Consider the following 22,155-nt stretch of genomic DNA (forward strand, 5'->3'; position numbering starts at 1 on the left):
TGTGGGATTCACAAGTTTAAGTCTTTCCTACACTGAATATAACTACCTGTATAACTAACAGTATGTTATGAAAATGGCAGAATGTAACTTTCAATGCTAAGCCTCAAAGTCATTACAGCTTCTGCCTTGCTCTATCATGGATTAGATAAAGTCAGCCACAATACTGTGAGGACACTTAACCAGACTTATTGAGAGGTCCATGTGGAAAGAAACTAGGCCTTCATCACAACTTGTTATTGAGTTTTGTATCGGTAAAACAAGACTTAATCATCCATGTAAACCTTTATTAAGTACCTACTATATCAAGGACTCTCTTATGGGTTGAAATTTAGAGATGATCTAAACAAAGCCTCTGTCTCTTATGAACAAATTCTGGGTCATGATAACAGATTTACAACAAGCAGCTCATTTCATTCCTTCTTCAATCCCCAAACTCCATTGTAACTATGGTAAGGAATTAAAAAAAGGGGTGTTGTGTGTGCCTGGGTGGTTCACTCTGTTGAGCATCTGACTCTTGATTTTGGCTCAGGTCATGATCACAGGGTCGTGGGATCCAGCCCTGTGTCGGGCTCCATGCTCAGCATGGAGGGGCTTAAGATTATCTCCCTCTCCCAGACTTATGCTCTCTCTCTAAAAAAACAAAAACAAAAATATAATCTTAGAAGGAGGGGAGAACAGAAAACGGGAAATCCATTGACTCTTCAGAAGACGAAAAGCAAGAGGCACTTGGGTGGCTGAGTTGGTTGAGCCTCCGACATCAGATCAGGTCATGACCTCACAGTTTGTGAGTTCCAGCCCTACACTGGGTTGCTGCTGTCAGTGCAGAGCCTGCTTCAGATCTTCTATTCCCCTCTCTGTCCCTCTCCTGCTCTGCTGGCACTCGCGAAAGAAAGAAGGAAAGAAGGAAAGAAATAAAGAAAGTAAAAAAGAAAGAAAAGAAAGAAAGAAAAAGAAAGAAAGAAAGAAACATTAAAAAAATTTTTTAAATAAATGAAAAGCAAGGAGACAGGTTGTAACTGACATAGTAGTTAGACCCAAGAAATGAAATCCCAAGCCAGCTAGGTTGGGAAAGATAATTACCAACTGCATTTACACTGTAAAATCTTCAAAAAGAATGAGAAGTGGCAGCACTAAGTACCTCTGAAACTAGTGACAGAATGGGAAGGTGTGGGAAAGTAAAGAGGAAAGCTGTTTGAGAAGCAGGTGGAGTCCTAGACCCTTGTCTAAACCCCACATTGCTGAACAACTGCCCTTTTGTCATCCCTACATAAATCCAGAGGTTTACTTTCTGGATAAAATAAAGGAAAGGCTCTCTAGAGGGAGCATGGCAGGCACAGTTGAGGGGACAGGACTGTACCCAAAACAACGTATTAAATGAATACAAACATTAAATGCTAAATGCAGAAATTCTCCCAATCAGAATGTCCACCTTGGCTTCTAGAATATAGAGAATCAGAATGATATCCTTCAGCCAGGAGGTGAAAAGACTCATCTTTGAGTTATCTGACAAGCCAAGCAAAGAGACTTGAGGATATATATGCAGGTCTTCTAACATCAGTCTACTGAAACCACCCTATAATGAAGTTGAAATTTACCTGGCCCCACTGAGGCATTCAGAGCGTCTAGTCAGTGTTTTAGATGTCCAATGAGTCATGAGTAGATAACCAAGGATACTATGTATCTGAGGAAGAAAAGCCTTTACATGGAAGACAGAGATCAATACATAAAGGAGTTAAGAAGCACAAACATGTGCAAGAAAAAGAAAACTCCAAAATAAATTACAGTAAAACCTTGGATTGCAAGTAACTTGTTCTGTGAATGTTCCGCAAGATGAGCAGTATGTGACACTGCACGTCACATGATCACAACTGAGTCAGTGGTTTGTCTCTCTCATGCACACTGTGTGACTGTGGATGACTGTCTCCCATGCTTGGCTACTTGGTCTCAGGCTTGAGACCTTGCTGTTTGGCAGAAATCAGTGATTTTTCAGAATGCTGGAAGGTGCCCACAACTAGCACTAGTGTATTTTTGTTACTTCAAAGAACCTATGGACAGTTCTTTGCTTTTCCATACAAGAGTAAGCTTAGGAATGCTTTGCTTTATTCTAGGCAGGTGGCCTGCAGATATAGACCCTTTCCTCTCCTGCCTTATTGCCAGTTACATTAAATACAGTAGATGACAAGAGTTTACTAATATTGTACTGTAGTCAACATCCGTGCGAGCATATACAATGGCTCCCAGGCAGGAAAAGGTTGAAAAGAAAGGCAGTAAGAAGGAGATGATTATGGTGGAAGTTACAAAGGAAATCATTCAGAAGTACAAACGAGGTATGAGAATGGCCAAAACTGCAAGATTTTATAAGAAATCTACATCTGCATCTTGTCTGCAGACAAGGAGGAGAAAAAGGCGGAACCCCTCACTTCAAATGAGATTGGGGAGATGTGTAAAATGTGGATATCAATGCAAAATTTTGTAGAAAAGCATCACCCGAATAAGGCTGTAGCAGTGTGAGTATTAACATGATTAATGAAAATGCAATGTCGCATTTCTGTGAAATCCTCAAAAGGAGGCAAAACCAAGTGTCATTAAAGGTGTACAAAAAGAAAAAGATTCCATTGAGCAAATAGATAGCAATGATTCTGTTAATGATGGTGAAAGTTGTCCTACATAATAACCCTCCTCTTGTCTCCCTCACACCAGCCACAAAGGTTTTCAAAGAAAAGTGCAGGTTAATTTATTTTTCTTTATGTTTTATATTTTCTCTGTTATTTTATATATTACAGTATTGTAATCATTTTTATGTGAATATTTTTGGGTTGTAGAACGAATCACCTCAGTTTCCATGATTTCTTATGGGAAAATTCACTTTGATATACAAAGTGCTTTGGATTAGGGATGCCTGGGTGGCTCAGTTGGTTAATGGTCTGACTTCAGCCCAGGTCATGATCTCAGAGTTCAAGCCCTGTGTTGGGCTCTGTGCTGACAGCTTGGAGCCTAGAGCCTGCTTTGGATTCTGTGTCTCAGTTTCTCTTTGCCCCTCCCCCACTCAAATTCTCTCTCTCTCTCTCTCTCTCTCTCTCTCTCTCAAAAATAAACAAACATTAAAAAAAGGTTTCTCTTTATTAAAAAAAAACCAAATGCTTTGGATTACAAGCACATTTCTGGAATGAATAATGCTCTCAAACTAAGATTTTACTGTACTCTCAGTGAGCTGTGAGATACTACAACTGTGAAACAAGAGTAGTATGCTACAACACTCAGGAAGTAAATAAGAACTACTAGAAAAGAATGTAAGAGCAGAAATGAAAAAGTGAGTAAAGGGCTAAGGGATGAAGCTGAGGAAATGGTCCAGAAGGTAAAGCAAAATATGTGAAACAAAGACACTAGATATACACTTAAAATGGGTAGATTTTATGGTATATACAAAGAAAACCTCACTAAAGCTATTTAAAAATTGAAGCACTGCTTTTGAATTTGTGAAGGGAAATTATTTCCAACATAGAAACCCAGCTAAACTATCACTTAAGTTTGTTTTCCAATATGAAAGATGCCACAAAATATTTGCCTCTGATGTACCCTTTCCTCAGGAAACTGAACTTAAAAAAAAAAAAGGATATAGGAAGCAGAAGATCAATAAAGGAAAAAGCCAAAAATTCTCCAAGGAGGTAGTGATGTGCAATTCCAAGAGGACAGCTGTGTGCCAAATATGAAGGGCATCCTCAAGGAGACAGAGTATGAATTAAGGAACAAATTGGATGAAGACTGTCCCTCAGGTTTCTGTTGCCATCATTCTGCTTTTGTAATGTCAGGGTGGTCGGGTGAGCTTGACACACATATATTTACTTTGCCTGGCTAAACCATATGTTGGTAAAGGTCCTGGCCTGCTGCCTGAAATGAGACTGTCGTTATACTCCAAAAAAATGTTCTGCTTTCATCTACTGCTGAGAAGACTAATTTGAGTATCATAAATTTCTTAATCTTACAGATCTTATACCACAACTCAAGACAAACATATAAAGGATGCAACACTAATACTGTGATTAATAAATAACTTATTAGATAAATAAATAACTAATCTAATCTGTTTTCCTTGCAAAGGAAAGCATATTCATTGTGAACTTTTGACTCTTAAACAGCATAAATTATAACTACTAAATTCTACAATTCATATGTTCTATTTTCTTCTATGAGCAAAATAGATATTGAATGTTTTACCAAAAGCTGCTTTTACTAAAAAGCACAGGAAGTAAATAAAAATAATATAACCTTTCTCAGTTTAGATGTCTTGGGTCTGAAATTTGCCAGGAATCTTGCTTTTTAAGGGATACAGTACAAAGTCAGGAATAATACACACATAATTTTGGAGTCAGAAGTTGACCTCTATAATTTAAAAGTAAAGTATGTGACCTTGAGCCTTAAATATAAGCTCTGGCTATAATTAAATATAGGTTTAACAGGTTACATTACATTGTTAAAATCAAAAGCAAATGGACACCAGCCTTGAAAATTCCCTAAGCAGACAAAACCAGTTTAGTCACACAAACAAAGCTTAATTTAGATTATCTTACAAGACTAACTTGACCTGGGTCATTTCTTGCTCATGTCTCTGAAAATCACAAGCAAAACTTAAACTGTTTCCCAAGGCTGATATAACATAACCACTGACCAACTCTCTATCATTCAAGAAAATTCTAATATTATAACCAATCACTGAAGAATAAACAATCAGTGTTTTCTCTCTCTGTATAAACTGCTTTATAACAATATGCCCCTGAGCCTCATTCCATGTTTTGGCTTGAATGCTCCCAGTTTGCAATTGTTTATGGTGTGTGTACAATAAACTTAATACTAATCACTACTTTGGTAAATCATTGATTTTGCTTCTGTTACTTCTGAACTTTTGACAATCATATAAATTATTTAATATAAATGTTAAATATAAACTATATGACCCTTAGGAAGAGTCAATTTAGAGAAAGAGTTTATTAAGATTTTCTCTCTCTAAACTGAACTCATACAACTTTGGCAGAGTTTACATCAGATGATTAATGTAAATTGCTTAGCATTCTATCTGGTACATAATGAGTGGTAGATAAAGGTATCTTAAGGGAAATACAACTAATACCACATTCACTATGACAGTCTTGGAAATGCAGGAATTATAATAAAATATAAGTTGCAAATGAGTTTGGCTTAAATGGAGGCTAAACTAAACATATATTCATCCCACATATCATTGAGTCCAAGACACCAATGATGGTAAGGTATATCAATATTTTATGTATCTTCAAAAGAAATCTGCCAATTAAACTGTGACAAACCATCAACTGTAAACATCTTCCAGTTTCAGAGATGATGAAATGTGAAGAAAAAATATTTTTGAGTTTTAGATTGGTAAAACACAGTAAGTCTATTATATAGCACAAGCATTTTGAAGACAAGATTAAGTCACATAATTCAAATTAAATTGCTCTCTTCTTAAAGTACTCTTCACTCTTCCATTCTTATTTCTACCACAAATCTCACCTAGGCGGAATCTGGCACTTCCTTAGAGAAATGTTCCTCAAGCCTGAAGACTAGAACGGATCCCTGTTACATGCTCCCTCAGCACTTCTCCATAATGCTTATGTTGCTCAATAGTAGATTTCAAGATCAGTAAGGGCTGTTTTGTTCAGTGCAATATACTGAGCAGAAGCAATGCAAAATCAAATCACACAGAAACAAAAAAGGAAACATAAGTGAGGTGGTCAGAGCAATATTTTCACTCATTTTTCATAGCAGCACTATATTTTACTGTCAATTAAAAAATAAACCCACCTAAACATTTAGGCTGTATTTTCCTTTCATTAATATGCCACAGATCTTTTTTTTTAAAAAAAGCTCTCAGCCTTCTGACTTCTTTGCTTCACAGTGGCACCGTAAGTTATCTACACACTTTGTTCACACAAATAAACATACTCTCACCTTTTCCTTGTAACATGCTGCTTTTTAGGTCTATCTATTCTCTCTATGCCAACCAACCCATTCCATTCCTCTTTGTTCTTTATTCGTAAAGGGAACTACCATCCTGAAATTGGTGTGTATTTGTACCATCTTTGTTTTGGTAATTTTACTGCATTTGTATGCACTCAGTATAAACTTCTGGGTTTTTAAAAAAAATATTTATATAAATAATAACATATCCTTTCAATATCTATTACCCCCTCTACATTGTTTTTGATAATAATCTATGTTAATACATATATATTTGGTTCACTCATTTTACGGTCATATACTACACCACAATATTCTATAACAATTTATGTACTCATTCAGAATGTTTCCCAAAGAAACACAGACAAGAAATTAGGCTATTTCCAATTTTCTATTAACAAATAATGCCTCAAGCACATATATATCTCTATGGTATATTGTGGGTTTTAAAATATGTGCGATTTCATCTTTATTTCAACTTTTCTAGAGATTGAAAACTGTTCTCCAAAGCAGCTATACCAAATCATACTCCTAACCAACACTTAGTATGACCCATAATTGTGCTAAGCGGCTAAGCTTAACTTTATATCCTCAACAACAAGTAACATAAGGCTTTAATTTTTACAAACCTGAAGGGTGTGAAATGGAACCTTTTAAATTTTATTTGCATTTTCCTGATTATAAATGAATCTGATTTTCATATGTTTATTGGCCATTTGGGTTTCCTCTTTTCTGAACTACTTGTTTTACTATTGATCTGTCCTTATATTTTGTAAAGGTCTTGGTTATTTCTCCTAGCACTTTAACTATTTATGATTATCTTTATAACATACAAGTTTTTGTATTTTCTTTTATAATTTATACACTTTATATTTTGTTCAACATTGGGGATATTCTCTTAATTTTTTCTAAAAGAATTTCAAAGTTTTGCATTACATACTTAGGATTAAAATCAACCCAGAAATAGATTTTGTGTGTGATATGAGATGGGTCTGATTAAATTTTTTCATGTAGTTAACTGTATCAACACCATTTGATAAATATTCTACTCTTTCTTCAATGATATGAAATGCCACATAATATTTACAAAGTTTCTATATACACATGGCTTATTTCTAGGCTCTGTATTCTGCTCCATTAATTTTCCTGTCCCTGCACTTAAAACAGTATGGAATAGTAATTGTTGTAATTTTAAAACAAAGAAGGCAATTCCTACTTCTTTATTCTTCTTTAAAATTATATTGGCTTCTCTTGCTCATTTATTTTTCTATATAAACCTTAATATTCACTTACCAAGGTTCATGATATACCCTATTGGGATTTTATTTAAATTTGCATTTACAGGGGCTTCAGTTGGTTAAGTGTTCAATTCTTGATTTCAGGCCAGGTCATGATCTCACAGTTTGTGGGAATGAGCCCTGTGTCTGGCTCTGCACTGATAATGCGGAGTCTACTTGGCAGTCTCTCCCTTCTATTCTCTCTGCCCCTCCTCCATTCATGTTCCTCTCTCTCTCTCAAAAAATTTTTTTTAAAAATTACATTTACAGATTAATTTTGGGAAAACTGACATCTTATTAAATTGAGCCTTCTCAATAAGCCTATTGTATTTTATTTCACTTAGATTTTCTCTTATGTCTTTCAATCAAGTTTTTAGAGACTTCTCAAAAATCTTTTATTCCTGTGTACCTCTTTTTCAATCCAAACTCTTGATCTCATATTTGTTAAAGCTCAGCTAAGGCATCACTTATTCCTCTCCAAATATCTAACTTCCTAGGCTCATTTGGGATGCTCCCCCTCTAGACTCTTAGTTCTATCTGTTCATCCTTTGCTTAGTATGACCCAGAATTGTGCTAAGCATGGAGGATACGTACACTGGTAAGATAGATAATCCCTAGCTTTGCAGAGCTTTCATTCTAATAGGAGACAGAACAATAAAAAATAAAACACTTATAATTCAGACTGACACATGCTATATTATAGGGGAGGTACACTCTGCTATGGGAATACATGAATGAAATAAATACTAATTCAGACTTGGAGGATGGCTGGATGTAGTGGAGGAGAGATGGGTATTAAATATTGGTTCTCAAGGAAGTAGCATGTAGATTGAAACCTGTAAGAACAACAGAAGTTGGCAAACCCCATATATCTAAATATCATAGTCCTGACATCCTTGTTTTACTCTCAATTTTACTGGAAAAGCTCCTACTGCTTAACATGAAATCATCCATTCTTTGAATATGTTTCCTCCCTTGGCTTCATTGACATCATGTTTTGGCTCTATACTGCTGTGATAATCAGTAATTTGCTCATTGGGTTTTTTTCCTCCCTTAAATACTGGTCGTTGCCATGGGTTTATCCTCCTCATTCCTGTTTTTACTCTAAATATTATTCTTAAAGGAGTTTTTCCACTTTGTAGTGCCTGGACGGCTCACCTGGTTAAGTGTCTGACTTTGGCTTAGGTCATGATCTCATGGTTAAGTTCGAGCCCTGCATCGGGTGCTCTGCTGTCAGCACAGAGCCTGCTTCAGATCCTGTCTCTCTATCTGCCCCATCCCCACTTGTACTCTTTCTCTCTCAAAAATAAATAAGAAATTAAAAAAAAGCAGTTTTTCCATTTCTACAGTTTCATATATGGATTTATATACTGAAGAGTCCCCAAACTTTTACTTTTAGATTCCACCATTACAGATTTTCCTATCTGCATTTCCAATAACACACGAGAGTCTCTATCCATATGTTCCATAGGATCTTCAAGTTTTGGACATATTAACATTTGGTCTATTTATATATGGGGTATACTGCCAACAAGCTAGCAAGAGCAGGTCTATCTCTGAATTCACTGACAGCATCACCATTTGCACCATTTGCATGAATGAGTCACTATTCAGAGTGTATGTTGGGGAGTATGCCCTTCTTGGAAGCTAGCTTATAATACAGCACAATCACTGAGCTTGAAGGGTTGGAAACATAAAGATTGTTTCAAAGATTGAATAATCACAGAACTTTGCAGGCCAGGTATGTTTTTGTTTTAATGTGTCAACTTGGCTGGGCCACTAGTTGTCAGCTATTCAAACATCAATCTAAGTAGCTGTGAAGGTGTTTTATAGATGTAATTAAAACCCATAATCAGTTGACTAAGTAAAGGAAATTATCCTAGATAATCTGGATGGATCTCATTTTAGTTAGCTGAAAGGCCTTAAAGCAGGGCTGAGGCTTCCCTAAGAGACAGAAGGACTTCCACATACGAAGAGCAGCTTCAGCCCATGCCCGACGATCCCTGCCCTTCCTGACCGCCTATTCTAGGGATTTCAGACTTGCTTGCAACTTTGTAAGCCAAATCTCTCTCTCTATATATATAGACCTTCCACCGGTTCTGCTTCTCTGGTTGAACCTGACAGATACACCAGGTTTGTAGTTTGTTTCCAAAAACAATTCCTTCAGTAACCTATAAGCCTTCTGGTCTATTCATTTCCAATCAGTTCCATGTACCAGTAACTGTACTCAAAGTTTTTTTTTTCTGGACATGGTTCTTAAACCTATTTTTTCAACTTATTCCTTGTAATATGTTCCTTTCTCTCCACCCCGCATTAGACCATCACCATCTCTTACCTGAACTAGTGATTGAAAAAGCCTCCTAACTGGCTTCTGAGATTAGTTTTTTCTCCTCTATCTATTCTCCACACTGCTGCCAGAGGTCTCTTTCTGGAAAACAAATATGATCATGTCACTATCCTTCTTAAAAACTTTTCAAGTCTCCCTACCTACAGAAATAAGTTTGTTTTGTATTTCATTAACTTCTGTTTTTAACTCTTATTTTCTTCTATTTGCTTTGCATTTAATTTTTCTTTATGTTTATAACTTGTTGAGATGAATACTTAGGTACTGATGCTTTTCTTTTTTGCTAATAGGCATTTAAGGTTTTAAATTCTCTCTAAGCATTGCTTTAGCTAACCATACCATTCTGATATGTATTTTCATTATCCTTCATTTCAAATATTTAAAATTTTCTTTGTGATTCATTTGACCAATGTATTATTTAGAAATTACTTAATAATATCCAAAGCTAGACTTTAAGTTCCAGTAGGGAAAAAACAATTTACTTCCAAATTTTCCCACTTTTCTCCTAGAACCCAATACAGAACAACAAAGAGAAGGTTTTCAAAAAGAAAACCTTCTCTTTGTATTTGGTGAACCTAAGAGACAATAAAAACCTGAAATGCCCAGTTATAAGTAAATATGGCCCAAAGTACTTGGGACTCGTAGAACCCAGCCAAGGGAGAAGACGTGAAGTATGAAAAGAGCCTAGGTGGGGAACAGCAATTTTTCATTTCCAGAAATAGAGGGTCCTATCATAAGTGGGAACTGCAATGTTTAGAACTGAGGCTGAATGGGGGAATCTCAGAAGGAAGTAGAAAAGGGAGGTGTAGAAAGTGCCGTGAGTATGAGTGGAGGGTGGTCTAGAAGGGACAGAACTCAGATACTACTCTCTTCTAAAACCAAGAGCACTTACTTTTCATCTGTAATTTCAAACTTGTGGAAAAGTCCAAAGAATACCACAAAGAACTCCTGTATACCATTCACAAATTCTCTGTTAACATTTCAAGCAGGCACTTGAAAAGGCAGGAGTTGTATCCCTTGGCAGCAGAAACTAGTAAGGACCTGGTGACTGGTAGTTCACATCTCTGACATTTGTAAATTACTAAGAGGCAAAGGAGATGTATCTATATTTTGAAGAAAGAATCCTCAGAACATCTGAGGACAGAGGCCTTGAACAAAGAAACCTAGAAAAACACCTTGCTCCAAAGGTCCTGTTCCACATCTCCTCTTCCTGACTAGTCTCTTCAAATAGGTGGTTTAGGAAAGCTCATCTCATTAAATATGAATAAAAAAAGGTGATAAGTATCCATACAAAGACACCATAAAAAATGTAAGACAGTATAACACTCTTGACAAAGAAAATTTTTTGTTGACAACAAAAAATTATCACAATGTAGATGAAAACTGTAACACTACTTTGTAACATGAATTCAAAAATTCTTAATGTAGCTATTAAGGAAATCTCAGAGGGGTCCTTGGCTGTCTCAGTCAAAAGAGCCTGGGACTCTTGATCTTGGGGTCGTGATTTTGAGCCCTATGCTGGGTGTAGAAGTTACTTAAATAAATAAACATTAAAAGAAAGAAGTAAAAGTAAAATATCGGAGTAGAAATTTAAGAACTCAGGGAAGAGACAGCCAGTCAACAGGAAGAGGTAAAAACAAAAGTACTATAAAATTCATGAAAGAAATGGAAGAAAAAAAATATTTTAAAGTTGACAAATGTAAGCACAAGTTAAAAATTATACCACAAAAGGTACGGTAAGGAGCAAACAGAAGAGTAAGTTTAAAAAAGAAAATTAATTTAAAAATAAACAAAGAAAAACTGGGGCGTCTGGGTGGCTCAGTAGGTTGAAGTGTCCAACTCCTGATTTTGGCCCATGTCATAATCTCACAGCTGTGAGATGGAGCCCTGAGTTGGGCTCTCTGCTGAGCGCAGAACCTGCTTGGGATTCTTTCTCTCCCATGCTCTCTGCCCCTCCCCTGCTCATGCTGTCTCTGAAAATAAACTTATAAATTAAACTTAAATTTAAAAAATAAAAAAAGACTCAAACTTGCATTTTCAAAGGGAATCCCTTGAAAACTGACTCAAAATAGTCAAACACCAACAAAAAACATAGTGAAGTAAGTTTTAGAAATACTTTTAGCAACCAGACAAAAAAAGCAGGTCCCTTCAAGGGGGAAGAAAATCAAGCTGATATCATACTTCTGTCTTGAACATTCAATGTCAGAAGACAGTAGACAAATACTTAGAAGATACTCCAGAAAGTATAAGTCAATAGTTTTATGTCTTAGACAAACAATCCTTTGGGAATAAGGCTATAAGTAAATAGTTTTCAGTATGTAAATACTTAGCTCTTATTCATGAGACTTTCTTGAAGAAACAACTTGAGGACAAACTGCAACCAGTAGATGACAGGAAAAATGTCAGCAGAAGCATTGACAGCAAAAATACATTTAAATGCAGATTGAAGGTTAAAACAAATAGAAATACAGGTGACAGAACAGAATGCAACTGTTACATGCTGCTCTAAGAATGTAGGAATAATATACACAAATAAATCATTGACAGGAGTAGAAAAATATAAAGTAGAATAAACTCACTGTACCTTATAATAATAGATAGGAGTCACTGTTGAAAGTTAAGTAGTAAAACTTTAAAGAAAATGAAAAAAGACACAGTTTTAAAGAATAAAAAGATGAGGACACCCGGTGGCTCAGCCGGTTGAGCGTCTGACTCTTGATTTCAGTTCAGGTCATGATCCCAGGGTTGTGGAATGGAGTCCCACATCAGGCTCTGCCCTGAGCATGAAGCCTGCTTAAAATTCTCTCTCCTTCTCTGCCCCTCTCCCTCTCTCTCTAAAGTTAAATTAAAAAAATTTTTTTTTAAGAAAAGATGAGTGGTGAGCACAGCATAATAAACTTGACAAATCACTATGTTGTACACCTGAAAGTAATGTAACGTTGTGTTCAACCATACTACAAAAAAAAAAATTAGTTAAAAGAAACATGAATATTACATGAAAGTATAACTATAAAGGTTTACCATTAGCAGGAAAAAAACCCTTCTTAATATCAAAACTATCATTTAAAAAGCAAAGAAAAGAGACAACTTAAAGTATCAAAAAAATATAATCATATAATATAATATAAGATAATCCAACACAACTGAGACCAAGCATGTATGTGCTTCCTATCAGGCAACTCATCTATTAAAAGGGGAAAAAAAAAGCTTTAGACTGACCCATAAAGCAAAACCATTCTATGCTATCACCAAGATGTATCTCTGACTCATAAAGTATTAAAAAAGGTAAAGGAAAGGAGAAGTTAACATATAGAATAAGGTTCACACACACATAAATTGTAATCCTTTCATTAGATACTGCTGACTTTTGGCCCAAAGTATAAAAAGAAGTTCACTTTATCATGTAAAGCATACAATTCACAATGAAGAAAACAGGTATATGTATGCTCTTAAACATACAGCAGTAACATTAAGAAAGCAGAAATCACAGGACATATGAGGAAAAAAACAACAGAAATTTTACAATTGTTTTTCCCAATCTAAACACGTAATCAAAAATGGTAAGCACAGATGAATATTCATTTAACTCTACTTTAATAATTGATATACCTATTTTCAAATAGCCATTAAGCACTGGCAAAAATTGACTATGTATTAGACTACAAAACATACCTCAACAAATTCTCAAAGGGGAAATACACGCCATATTCTTGGATTAACACCCCAAGAAATTCAGAAAATCAAAACGTAAATAACAGAAAGTAAATAGCAAAATCAGAAAATAAAAAGATCTTCAATCTGAAAAGTTTTAAAGTCTCTCAAGGAATATTTGGATAATAAGAAAAATACAAATGCAATTTGTGGTGTTTCTAGACAATAAAAATCCTATATATGAAAGGCTTTGGGATGTAGCTAAAACAGTGATCAGAAGAAAATTTACTACTTTAAACACTTTCATCATTAAGAACAAATGAAAGTAATGAATTACTAATACAGCTCAAACAGAAAAACAACTAATGTAACTGGAAAAAAAAAGCAGAGGAAAACATGTATAAAGCTAAAAGCAGAAATGAAGAAGTTAGAAAACAGAAAGCCAGAGAGCTTAAAAAAAAAAAGTTTCAAAAGCACTTTTGCTGGGGGGCTTGGGAAGGCACTGAAACTAATTGTTTAAACTACTCTCTCTCGCTCTCTCTCCTAATCAAGAGTAAAATGAACAAAACACAAATATGCAAAATAAGAAGTCGGGGGAAGCCACAGAAGTAGATACACTTTCAAAAAAATAAGAAATAACCTTGTAAAACTCTGTATAAAATATGAAACACAGGTAAAATAATTTTCTGGTAAGATATGACCTACCAAAACTGAACCCCAAACTGAGCCTAAACAAACTAATTTTCACAAAATAAATGGAAGAAGTTTTTAAAGAGATACTACCCATCGAGAAAACAAAACACAACATGCCACAAGATTTCACAAGCGGGGGCGTCTGGGTGGCTCAGTTGGCTAAGCCTCCGACTTCGGCTCAGGTCAGATCTCACGTTTGTGGGTTCGAGCCCCACGTCAGGCTCTGTGCTGACAGCTAGCTCAGAGCCTGGAGCCTGCTTCTGGTTCTGTGTCTCCTTCTCTCTCTGACCCTCCCCCTCTTATGCTCTGTCTCTCTCTGTATCAAAAATAAATAAAACATTAAAAAAAAAAATTTGTTTAAAGATTTCACAAGCGAATTCTACCAAACCTTGAAAGAGTTAACAAGTTTAGTACTATTTAAAAACTCTTGTACATTTTAGAAAATTGAAAACTTATAAATTCTTTTTGAGATGTAAGATTAATACCAAAACTTGAAAAAAGATCACACACAAAAAAGTAGATTACAGATTACAGATCAGGTCAAACTTACTTTTGCATTCTGATTAAAAAGGTAAAATATTAGCAAACAGACTATATTGTCTCATTAAAAGAATCCAGAAACACACGTTTGGTTCAATGTTTGTTAAAAAGACAAGAAATATCATATCATCAGCTCCAAAGATGCTGAAAAGGAATGTGACAAAATTCAACATCCATTCTTGAGTAAAAGTACTTAATAAGGAGTCAGTTAAGTATCTGACTTCGGCTCAGGTCATGATCTCACAATTCATGGGTTTGAGCCCTGCATCAGGCTCTGTGTTGACAGCTCAGAGCCTGGAGCCTGCTACTGATTCTGTATCTCCCTCTCTTTCTGTCCTTCCCCTGCTCATGGTCTGTCTCTGTCTCTCAAAAAATGAATAAAACATTAAAAAAAAAAGTACTTAATAAAATAGGAATCATGAGATGCTCATATACATTTATATGTATCATACTTAATGCAGAAACACTGCAAGCATCTTTCTAAGGTAAGGAATAAAAAGAGGATGTCTGCTAGTCCCTACTCCTTAACACTGTCTAATTAGTCAATATAATTTGATAAGACAAAAATCAAAAGTATAAAAATCCAAAGGAAGAGTCAAACCTATCACTATTTGTAGATGAAATGATTATAACTAGAAATGCCCAAAAAAATCACTTAAAATACTATAAACACTAGTGGAATAAAGCAGACAGAAAAAAAGTATGCAGAAATCAAAAGTCTTCATGTATGTAAACAATAAGCAGTTAGAATCTATAAACATACTTGATAGCAAAAAAACCAAACCAAACCAAACAAACAAACCCGGGGGGGGGAGGGGGCTGGAATATCTAGGAATAACAAGAAGATATGTGCAACTTTCATGTAAGGAAAACTTTAAAACATTCCTGAGGAAAACAAAAGTAATGTTGTACCAATAGAAAGGTATAGCATTTTCTTGGACAGAAAAGACTCAGTATCTTAAAGATGCCAATTTGTCCTAACAATTTCTAACTGTAGTGAGATTTCAGTAAAAATTACAGCCTCTCTTGGGGTGCCTGGATGGCTCAGTTGGTTGAGAGACTGACTCTTGATTTTGGCCCAGGTCATGATCTCACAGTTTATGGGATTGAACCCCGCTCTGGTTCCACACTGACAGTGTAGAGCCTGCTTGGGATTCTCTCTCCCTCTCTTCCACTTGTGCTTCTGCTCTCTTCACAAAATAAATAAAAATAAAACATTAAAAAAAATTACAGCCTATCCTCCCACACCCACTGAATCTAGGTAAGATGTTTCTAAACTTTACATGGAAAAATAAACAAGAACAGCCTAGAAAAGCCTGAAGAAAAAAATAAGCCTAGTCCTATAGGATTTAAAAAGTCATAAAAAGATATGACTAATACATTTAAGTGTTTGTGTGTATGTATTTACTATATCCCAAAGACTCAAATTTCTAGATGGCAAAAAATAAAAACAAGACTGTACCAAAGGTTAAAAGACAAATAATTAGAGATAATAGCTACAATTTGTGACACAAGAAGTTTAATCTCCTCGATTTAGAAAGCTCTCAGTAAACGAGAAAACCAAAAATCCAACAGAAAGAAAAAAGGCAAAAAGTATAAAAAGCTTATAAAAAAAAGAAGGTGGCCCTTACACATATGAAAAGATGGCTAAATGCAAAATAAAAGTACATAAGGAAACTATTTCTTGCAAATGCAATTAATACAATTTAGAGTTTGACACCTCTAGTGGCAAAGGCATCACAAAACAGGTAGTCTCATTCACAAATGCACAATATTTAGAACCTTTACAAAGGTCAATCTGGCAATAATGACCAAAATTACAAATGTATTTGCCCTTGACCCATTACATCCTGAAATCTATCCTAAAGATCTAAATATATAGAAAATGATATTCTGGGGCACCTGGGTGGCTCAGTCGGTTAGGCCTCCGACTTTGGCTAAGGTCAGATCTCATGTTCGTGGGTTTGAGCCCCGCATCAGGCTCTGTGCTGACAGCTAGCTCAGAGCCTGGAGCCTGCTTCAGATTCTGTGTCGCCTTCTCTCTCTGCCCCTCCCCCCCTCATGCTCTGTCCCTCTCTGTATCAAAAATAAAGAAAACATTAAAAAATAAATTAAAAAAAAAGAAAATGATGTTCTGAAATGGCAAATAAATACAGATCTAATATAAAGAGGACTTCTGAGATATAGCTCCTCAATGGTAGATGCAGCTGAAAATAATGCAGGAACTACACAGTGATCTGGAAAGACAAAGGGATCCTTGAAGGAATGGCCGATTCCATGTACAGAGTAGGAAATATAAGATAAGCCTGAAATATCCTGCTGTTCTAGAAAGCAAAAAAACTATCAATGACTAATAAACTACCAACAGGACATAATGATTTTTCACATAAGAATTCCATCTAATTCAAAAGGAATAACAGATTTAGAAAAAATACCAGTTGGTAATCCTTAGTGAAAGAAATGATTTGGGTGACAATGATCACCCAATAGATAACAGAATATTAGTCACTGAAAAGCTGATTGGGAAATTTACTATGGAGAGATGAGGACTACTGATTTCTGAACCTACTGGTCAATCTTAGTTAGCATCACTAAAATTGGAACCACTAGATACTGTGTGCCTCCTAATATGATATAACATGAAGCATGTATGAAGTATTCTAAATCAGAATTGAATCAAACTTCTAGGGCCAACGTTCACTTTCAGGAAACATAGGGGGCGGAGAAAACAAGGTAATGACACCGTAAGAACAGAAGACAAATGCGGAGATTTTAATATTCTTCAGGACAAGTGAGTTTCTCTAACAATTCAATGACATCAATAAATAAGTAAATAAATAAAACAAGAGGAAGAAAATGGGACTATTATATTAAAAAGGCAGATCAACTAAACATGATATGTGGATCTTGTTTGGATCCTAAATAGAATTATATCAGATTAACTAAAAAAGACATGTTTGAGACAATCAAGGAAATCTGATTATGGAGAGAATATAAGGGGTTACAAATAAATGATTACTTAAATTTTTCTTACATACGATAACATCATTATCACTGTATAGAGAAACACCTATGTTTTTAGAGGTGTATACTTAATTAGTAGAGCCAAAAACTTGTTATCCAGGATTTGATTTAAAAATACTATAATTGAGGAAAAAGGTAGAAAATTGACAGCCTGCATATAGGTGGTAATTTATCATACTATTCTCCCTATGCTCAAATATATTAATAGGAAAACATCTAAAAATAAGAATGCAATTTGTAAACACTATATGTATAATGCCTAGGGTAAAATGACCAACAGACTTCTCTTCTTTTAAAACATGTATTTCATAATGAAATATTGACTTAAGAGTTAAAAAGACAAAAGTGAGATTGTTCAGATAATCATATCAAGGGCTTTATATTTGCTTTCATGTGCTTATTTGATGCTTAGTAGCATTCCAGGACAACTTCTGTGTAATGCCTTTCTAAATGAAATGTAATACAAAAGTTTTCCCACTTTGTCTTAATATATGTCCAAACATTACTTCAACACACCAAAGACACCAGTACATATAATTATCTATCAACTGCACGCGCGCCCACATGCACACATGTGCACAATACAGGAATCAACTACCCAATATATAATATGGTTTTAGTTCCCTTACCGTCAATATTAAGCATCATTTTCCACATGGCAGGTCGAACAGATTGATGGAATCCAAACCATACTTCCCTGCCCCCTCCCAGGGGGTGGTCATATCCTTCGGGAGCTGAGAAAAAGGAACGCCCCACAGGCGTATATCTACAAAAATTAAAATGTCATGTTCAGTCCTTCCTTCCCATATAGGTATTTACATTTGCAGAAGAGGTAAGACTAGAGCACCTAAACTGAATTTGTCATAATGATGCCTATCATTAGGAATATATAAAAATAAATATTTCCCAAATTTGTGAAGGCAAAATGCAGCCATTCTAAAAAAAAAAAAAAAAAAAAAAAAAACCAAAACCCAAAACCCATCAGCATCCTTAACTGAAATTCCCTATTCCTACAACTGTTATTTTGGGGAAGAAAAAATTTTATTTCAAATATTAGAAACAGATGAAAAGAAAAACCAGTTCCAATCTTAGAAAATGCTATTTCTATAAATGTGTTTGCAAGACATATTTTTCTTTAAAAGGACACATTGATCCTATATATTTAGGCACACAAATACAGACACACACTCGTGAGGTGGCAGTGTTGATTAAGAGTACAGAAATTTCAATAAAATTTCAATTTGATATTATTGTAAAAACAACAAAATTACCTTTAGAACAAGGGGATTTAACTATAGGAATATATCTGAAAACGTATCAGTTATTCAAGATTTATAGCTTCTAAGACAAAGGGTTAGGCATTTTTTTAAAAGGTATCCACTAGAATTGTGAAGTTAACAATGTCCACTTTGAAAAATCAGAGTTTTTTCTGTAACTTACTTCTTATATCAATGAACTTGTATGTATGCTATTCTTTAAATGAAGCAATCAAAATATACAACATGTGAAGGTTGATCAAAGGAGGAGGTCTGCACAACTCACTCTCAGGAGGAAAGTCTACACGCTTATAATCTAAAAAGGAAGAAAAGCGGAAGCACCCACTTCATGGAGGGCAGATGTCGTAGCACCACATCAACAGCATGGACAGGATTAGTACTGATTGGCTTGTCTAATTCCAGCGGCTCAGGCAAGGTCCGTCCTGTCAGTACTTCATGTAGTAGGTGCCAACTCACCCGAGAGACAAACTTAATCGACACCTTGAAAGGTCGATCTTTTCCACCTTCCCCAGGTAAAGTAACATCTAAATCTACCTGTTGATGGGGAAAAAGTCAATTGATAAATTGAAAAAGATAAATAAATTTTTTTAGGTTTAAGTTATAAAAATATTCAAGAAAAAACAGGGAAAATATTAAAAAAATCAACCTCAATGTTAAATCAATAGATAATTTCTAAGCTATGGTGTTAAGTAAAAAAGCAAAGTAGAGAAGATTACAAACAGTGTACCATCTTTTGTGTGAGAAAGAAGGGGAAGATGGGAAAATACTCATATCTCTTATTTCAGCAAAAACAAACACAAGAAGCTTCAACCAGAAACAAAGAAATTGGTTACTTTCAAAGGATGGGAAGAAACAGACTAGAAAAAATAAAGGAGGAATGAACAATTCTGAGTATACTTCTCAGTACAGTTTCGACTTATGGAAACATATTAAATAGAGGTGTTGTGCGTATGTGTGTGTGTGTGTTGGTTTTTATTTATTTTAATGTTTTTATTTTTGAGAGAGAGCGCACATGCACGCTCTCTCAAGTGGGTGAGGGGCAGGGAGAAGAGGCAGACACAGAATCCACAGCAGGCTCCAAGCTCTGAGCTGTCAACACAGAGCCCAATGGGGGGCTCAAACTCACAAATGTCAAGATCATGACCTGAGCTGAAGCCAGATGCGTCACTGACTGAGCCGCCCAGGTCTCCCTTTCTGTGTTTTTTTTTTTAAACCAAGTTTTATAAGTTAAAAATTAAAAACAAAATCAAGAAGGATGATGTGAAAAACTTAAAACTAAATATAAACAAAATCAAATGGAACCAAGTATGTTTCAAATGGATAACATAACCACGCTGAAAGAAAGGGGGAAAAAAAGAAAACAATACAACGAACTCTTGAAAACAGAACACACTGCGGGCTGTACACATGGGAAAGAACTGCATACAAAATAAAACCTTAAACTCTTATGAGGAGGTTTATTCTCTGTAGTGGCACAGTATAGCAATATATATATATATATATATATATATATATATATATATATATAGAGTAGGATTGAACAAATGAGTAAAAGTGGTGATGTTTTGAGGTTCAAAAAAGAAGAAAGATACAAATACGCAACATGTAAATAAAGAAAGAATCCTGGGGGAAATAGACTGAAACTTGGAAGAATCACTTTGAACTCATTATTTCCAATATATATACTGTACAATGTACAGTAAGTAGTACTTGTAGGATACATATGTTAAATTCGTTACATGACAAATAATATTTATGACATATTGTCTCTTTATTTACTTATATATATTTACATCCTACTTCTGTCCATTTTATAAATACCTATACCCCAGTAGCAATGAATACATTGAGTACCTAGATTTCGGTTTCTACGTTGCATCCCCCAACTAAAAGAAACCATTCATTGTTCCTTTGACAAAGGGCCAGTTGCACAGCTGCAGCAGGGAAAACGTAAGATTAGCCTGGAACATCATGTGCCAGAAAGTAAGAAAGTACTCAAAAAAAGTGTGTAATGTCAAAAGGGTACAGGAACCAGCTTAAAGGGGCTCCCAAATGGCCAAATCCAGAAAAACTAGGACAGTAAAATAAATAAGGATAAATAAATTAGAGAGAAGAAAATTCTCTCACTTAAAGTCGAATATCATCTAATAAATGTAGAAGGAATGACAGAATTAGAAAATCACCATTACTACACAGTAATAATCTTTCCAAGCAAAAATCATTAATTATTTAAAAATCTAATGAGAGAGGTGCCTAGGTGTCTAGTCACCATCTAGATGGTGGTGATGGTTGAGAACATTCTTCATGCCACTAACTTCTACCTCAAAAATGGCTCAGATGGAAAAAAAAAATATTTTTTTTTTGAGAGAGATTGAGTGAGCAAGGGAAAGGCAGAGAGAGAGGGAGACAAGATAGAGGATCCAAAGCAGGCTCTGCACTGACAGCAGCAAGCTCAATATGGGCCTTGAATTTGTGAACTGTGAGATCATGACCTGAGCTGAACAAAGTCAGACACTCAACCAAGCCACCCAGGAGCCCTTTGATGGTAAATTTTATGTTATGTGTATTTTACCACAATTAAAAATAAAATCTCCCGACAAGAGTTAAAGAGAAAAAAGAAAACCTTGACAAGAGAAACCTGGCAGATACCAACTTAACCAAGTGATCAACTCAGTACCATCATTAATGGAACGCATATAAATGTATCCTGATATGATCCACTAATAAGAACACTTGTGTAATTATTCTTGCCAAAAATGCTAAATTAGAATCTAATCAAGAAGAAGCACCAAACAAACCCAGACTGAGGGACATTCTACAAAATAACTTGCCTATAATCTTCCACCATGTTAATTTCATGAAAGGAAAACAAAAATGCTGGAGAACTGTCCTAGAATAATGAAGACTAAAAAGACATGGTATCTAAATACATTCACAAATCTGGACTGAATTCTGTACCAGAGGGAAAAAATTGCTAAGTCATCCCTGGAGAAATATGGGTTGGTGATTAGACCAAAGTATCATGCAGACGAAAAATTTAGTGAAGAAGATAACTGTACTTGATTTTTATCCTTGTTCTTACAGGAAATATATATTAAAGGGTGTGATTATATGCAACCTACTCTGAAATGGTCAGGACAAAAGTATGTATGTGTCTCTCTCTCTCTAAATATCTACAGACATAAAGAGAGTAAAAAAGAAAGATAATGGTAAGACAAATGTGCCAAATGTTAAAGAACACTGGCGAGTGGTGCCCGAGAGGTTCGGTCAACTGAGCATCCATCTCTTGGTTTCATCTCAGGTCATGATTTCACAGTTCATGGGTTTGGGCCCTGCATGGGGCTTGCTCTCTCTCTGCCCCTGTCCCACTCACTTA

The 22,155-nt window shown here is 35.3% G+C and overlaps 1 protein-coding gene across 5 annotated transcripts in view; it reads right to left on the reverse strand.

Moving 5' to 3' along the window:
- Positions 1-22,155, reverse strand: part of AGO3 (argonaute RISC catalytic component 3) — a 119,645-nt gene that overhangs the window by 59,724 nt on the left and 37,766 nt on the right. For all 5 annotated transcript variants that reach the window (XM_029949241.1, XM_029949239.1, XM_029949238.1 and 2 more), the window contains exons 4-5: positions 19,105-19,313; positions 18,132-18,268 (exon numbers count right to left, since the gene is read on the reverse strand). In XM_029949241.1, coding sequence (XP_029805101.1) covers positions 18,132-18,268; positions 19,105-19,313 — 346 coding nt within the window. The remainder of the gene's footprint in view (positions 1-18,131; positions 18,269-19,104; positions 19,314-22,155) is intronic.

The sequence above is a fragment of the Suricata suricatta genome, chromosome 8, assembly GCF_006229205.1.
Source record: "Suricata suricatta isolate VVHF042 chromosome 8, meerkat_22Aug2017_6uvM2_HiC, whole genome shotgun sequence".
In the NCBI taxonomy this organism is placed as follows: domain Eukaryota; kingdom Metazoa; phylum Chordata; class Mammalia; order Carnivora; family Herpestidae; genus Suricata; species Suricata suricatta.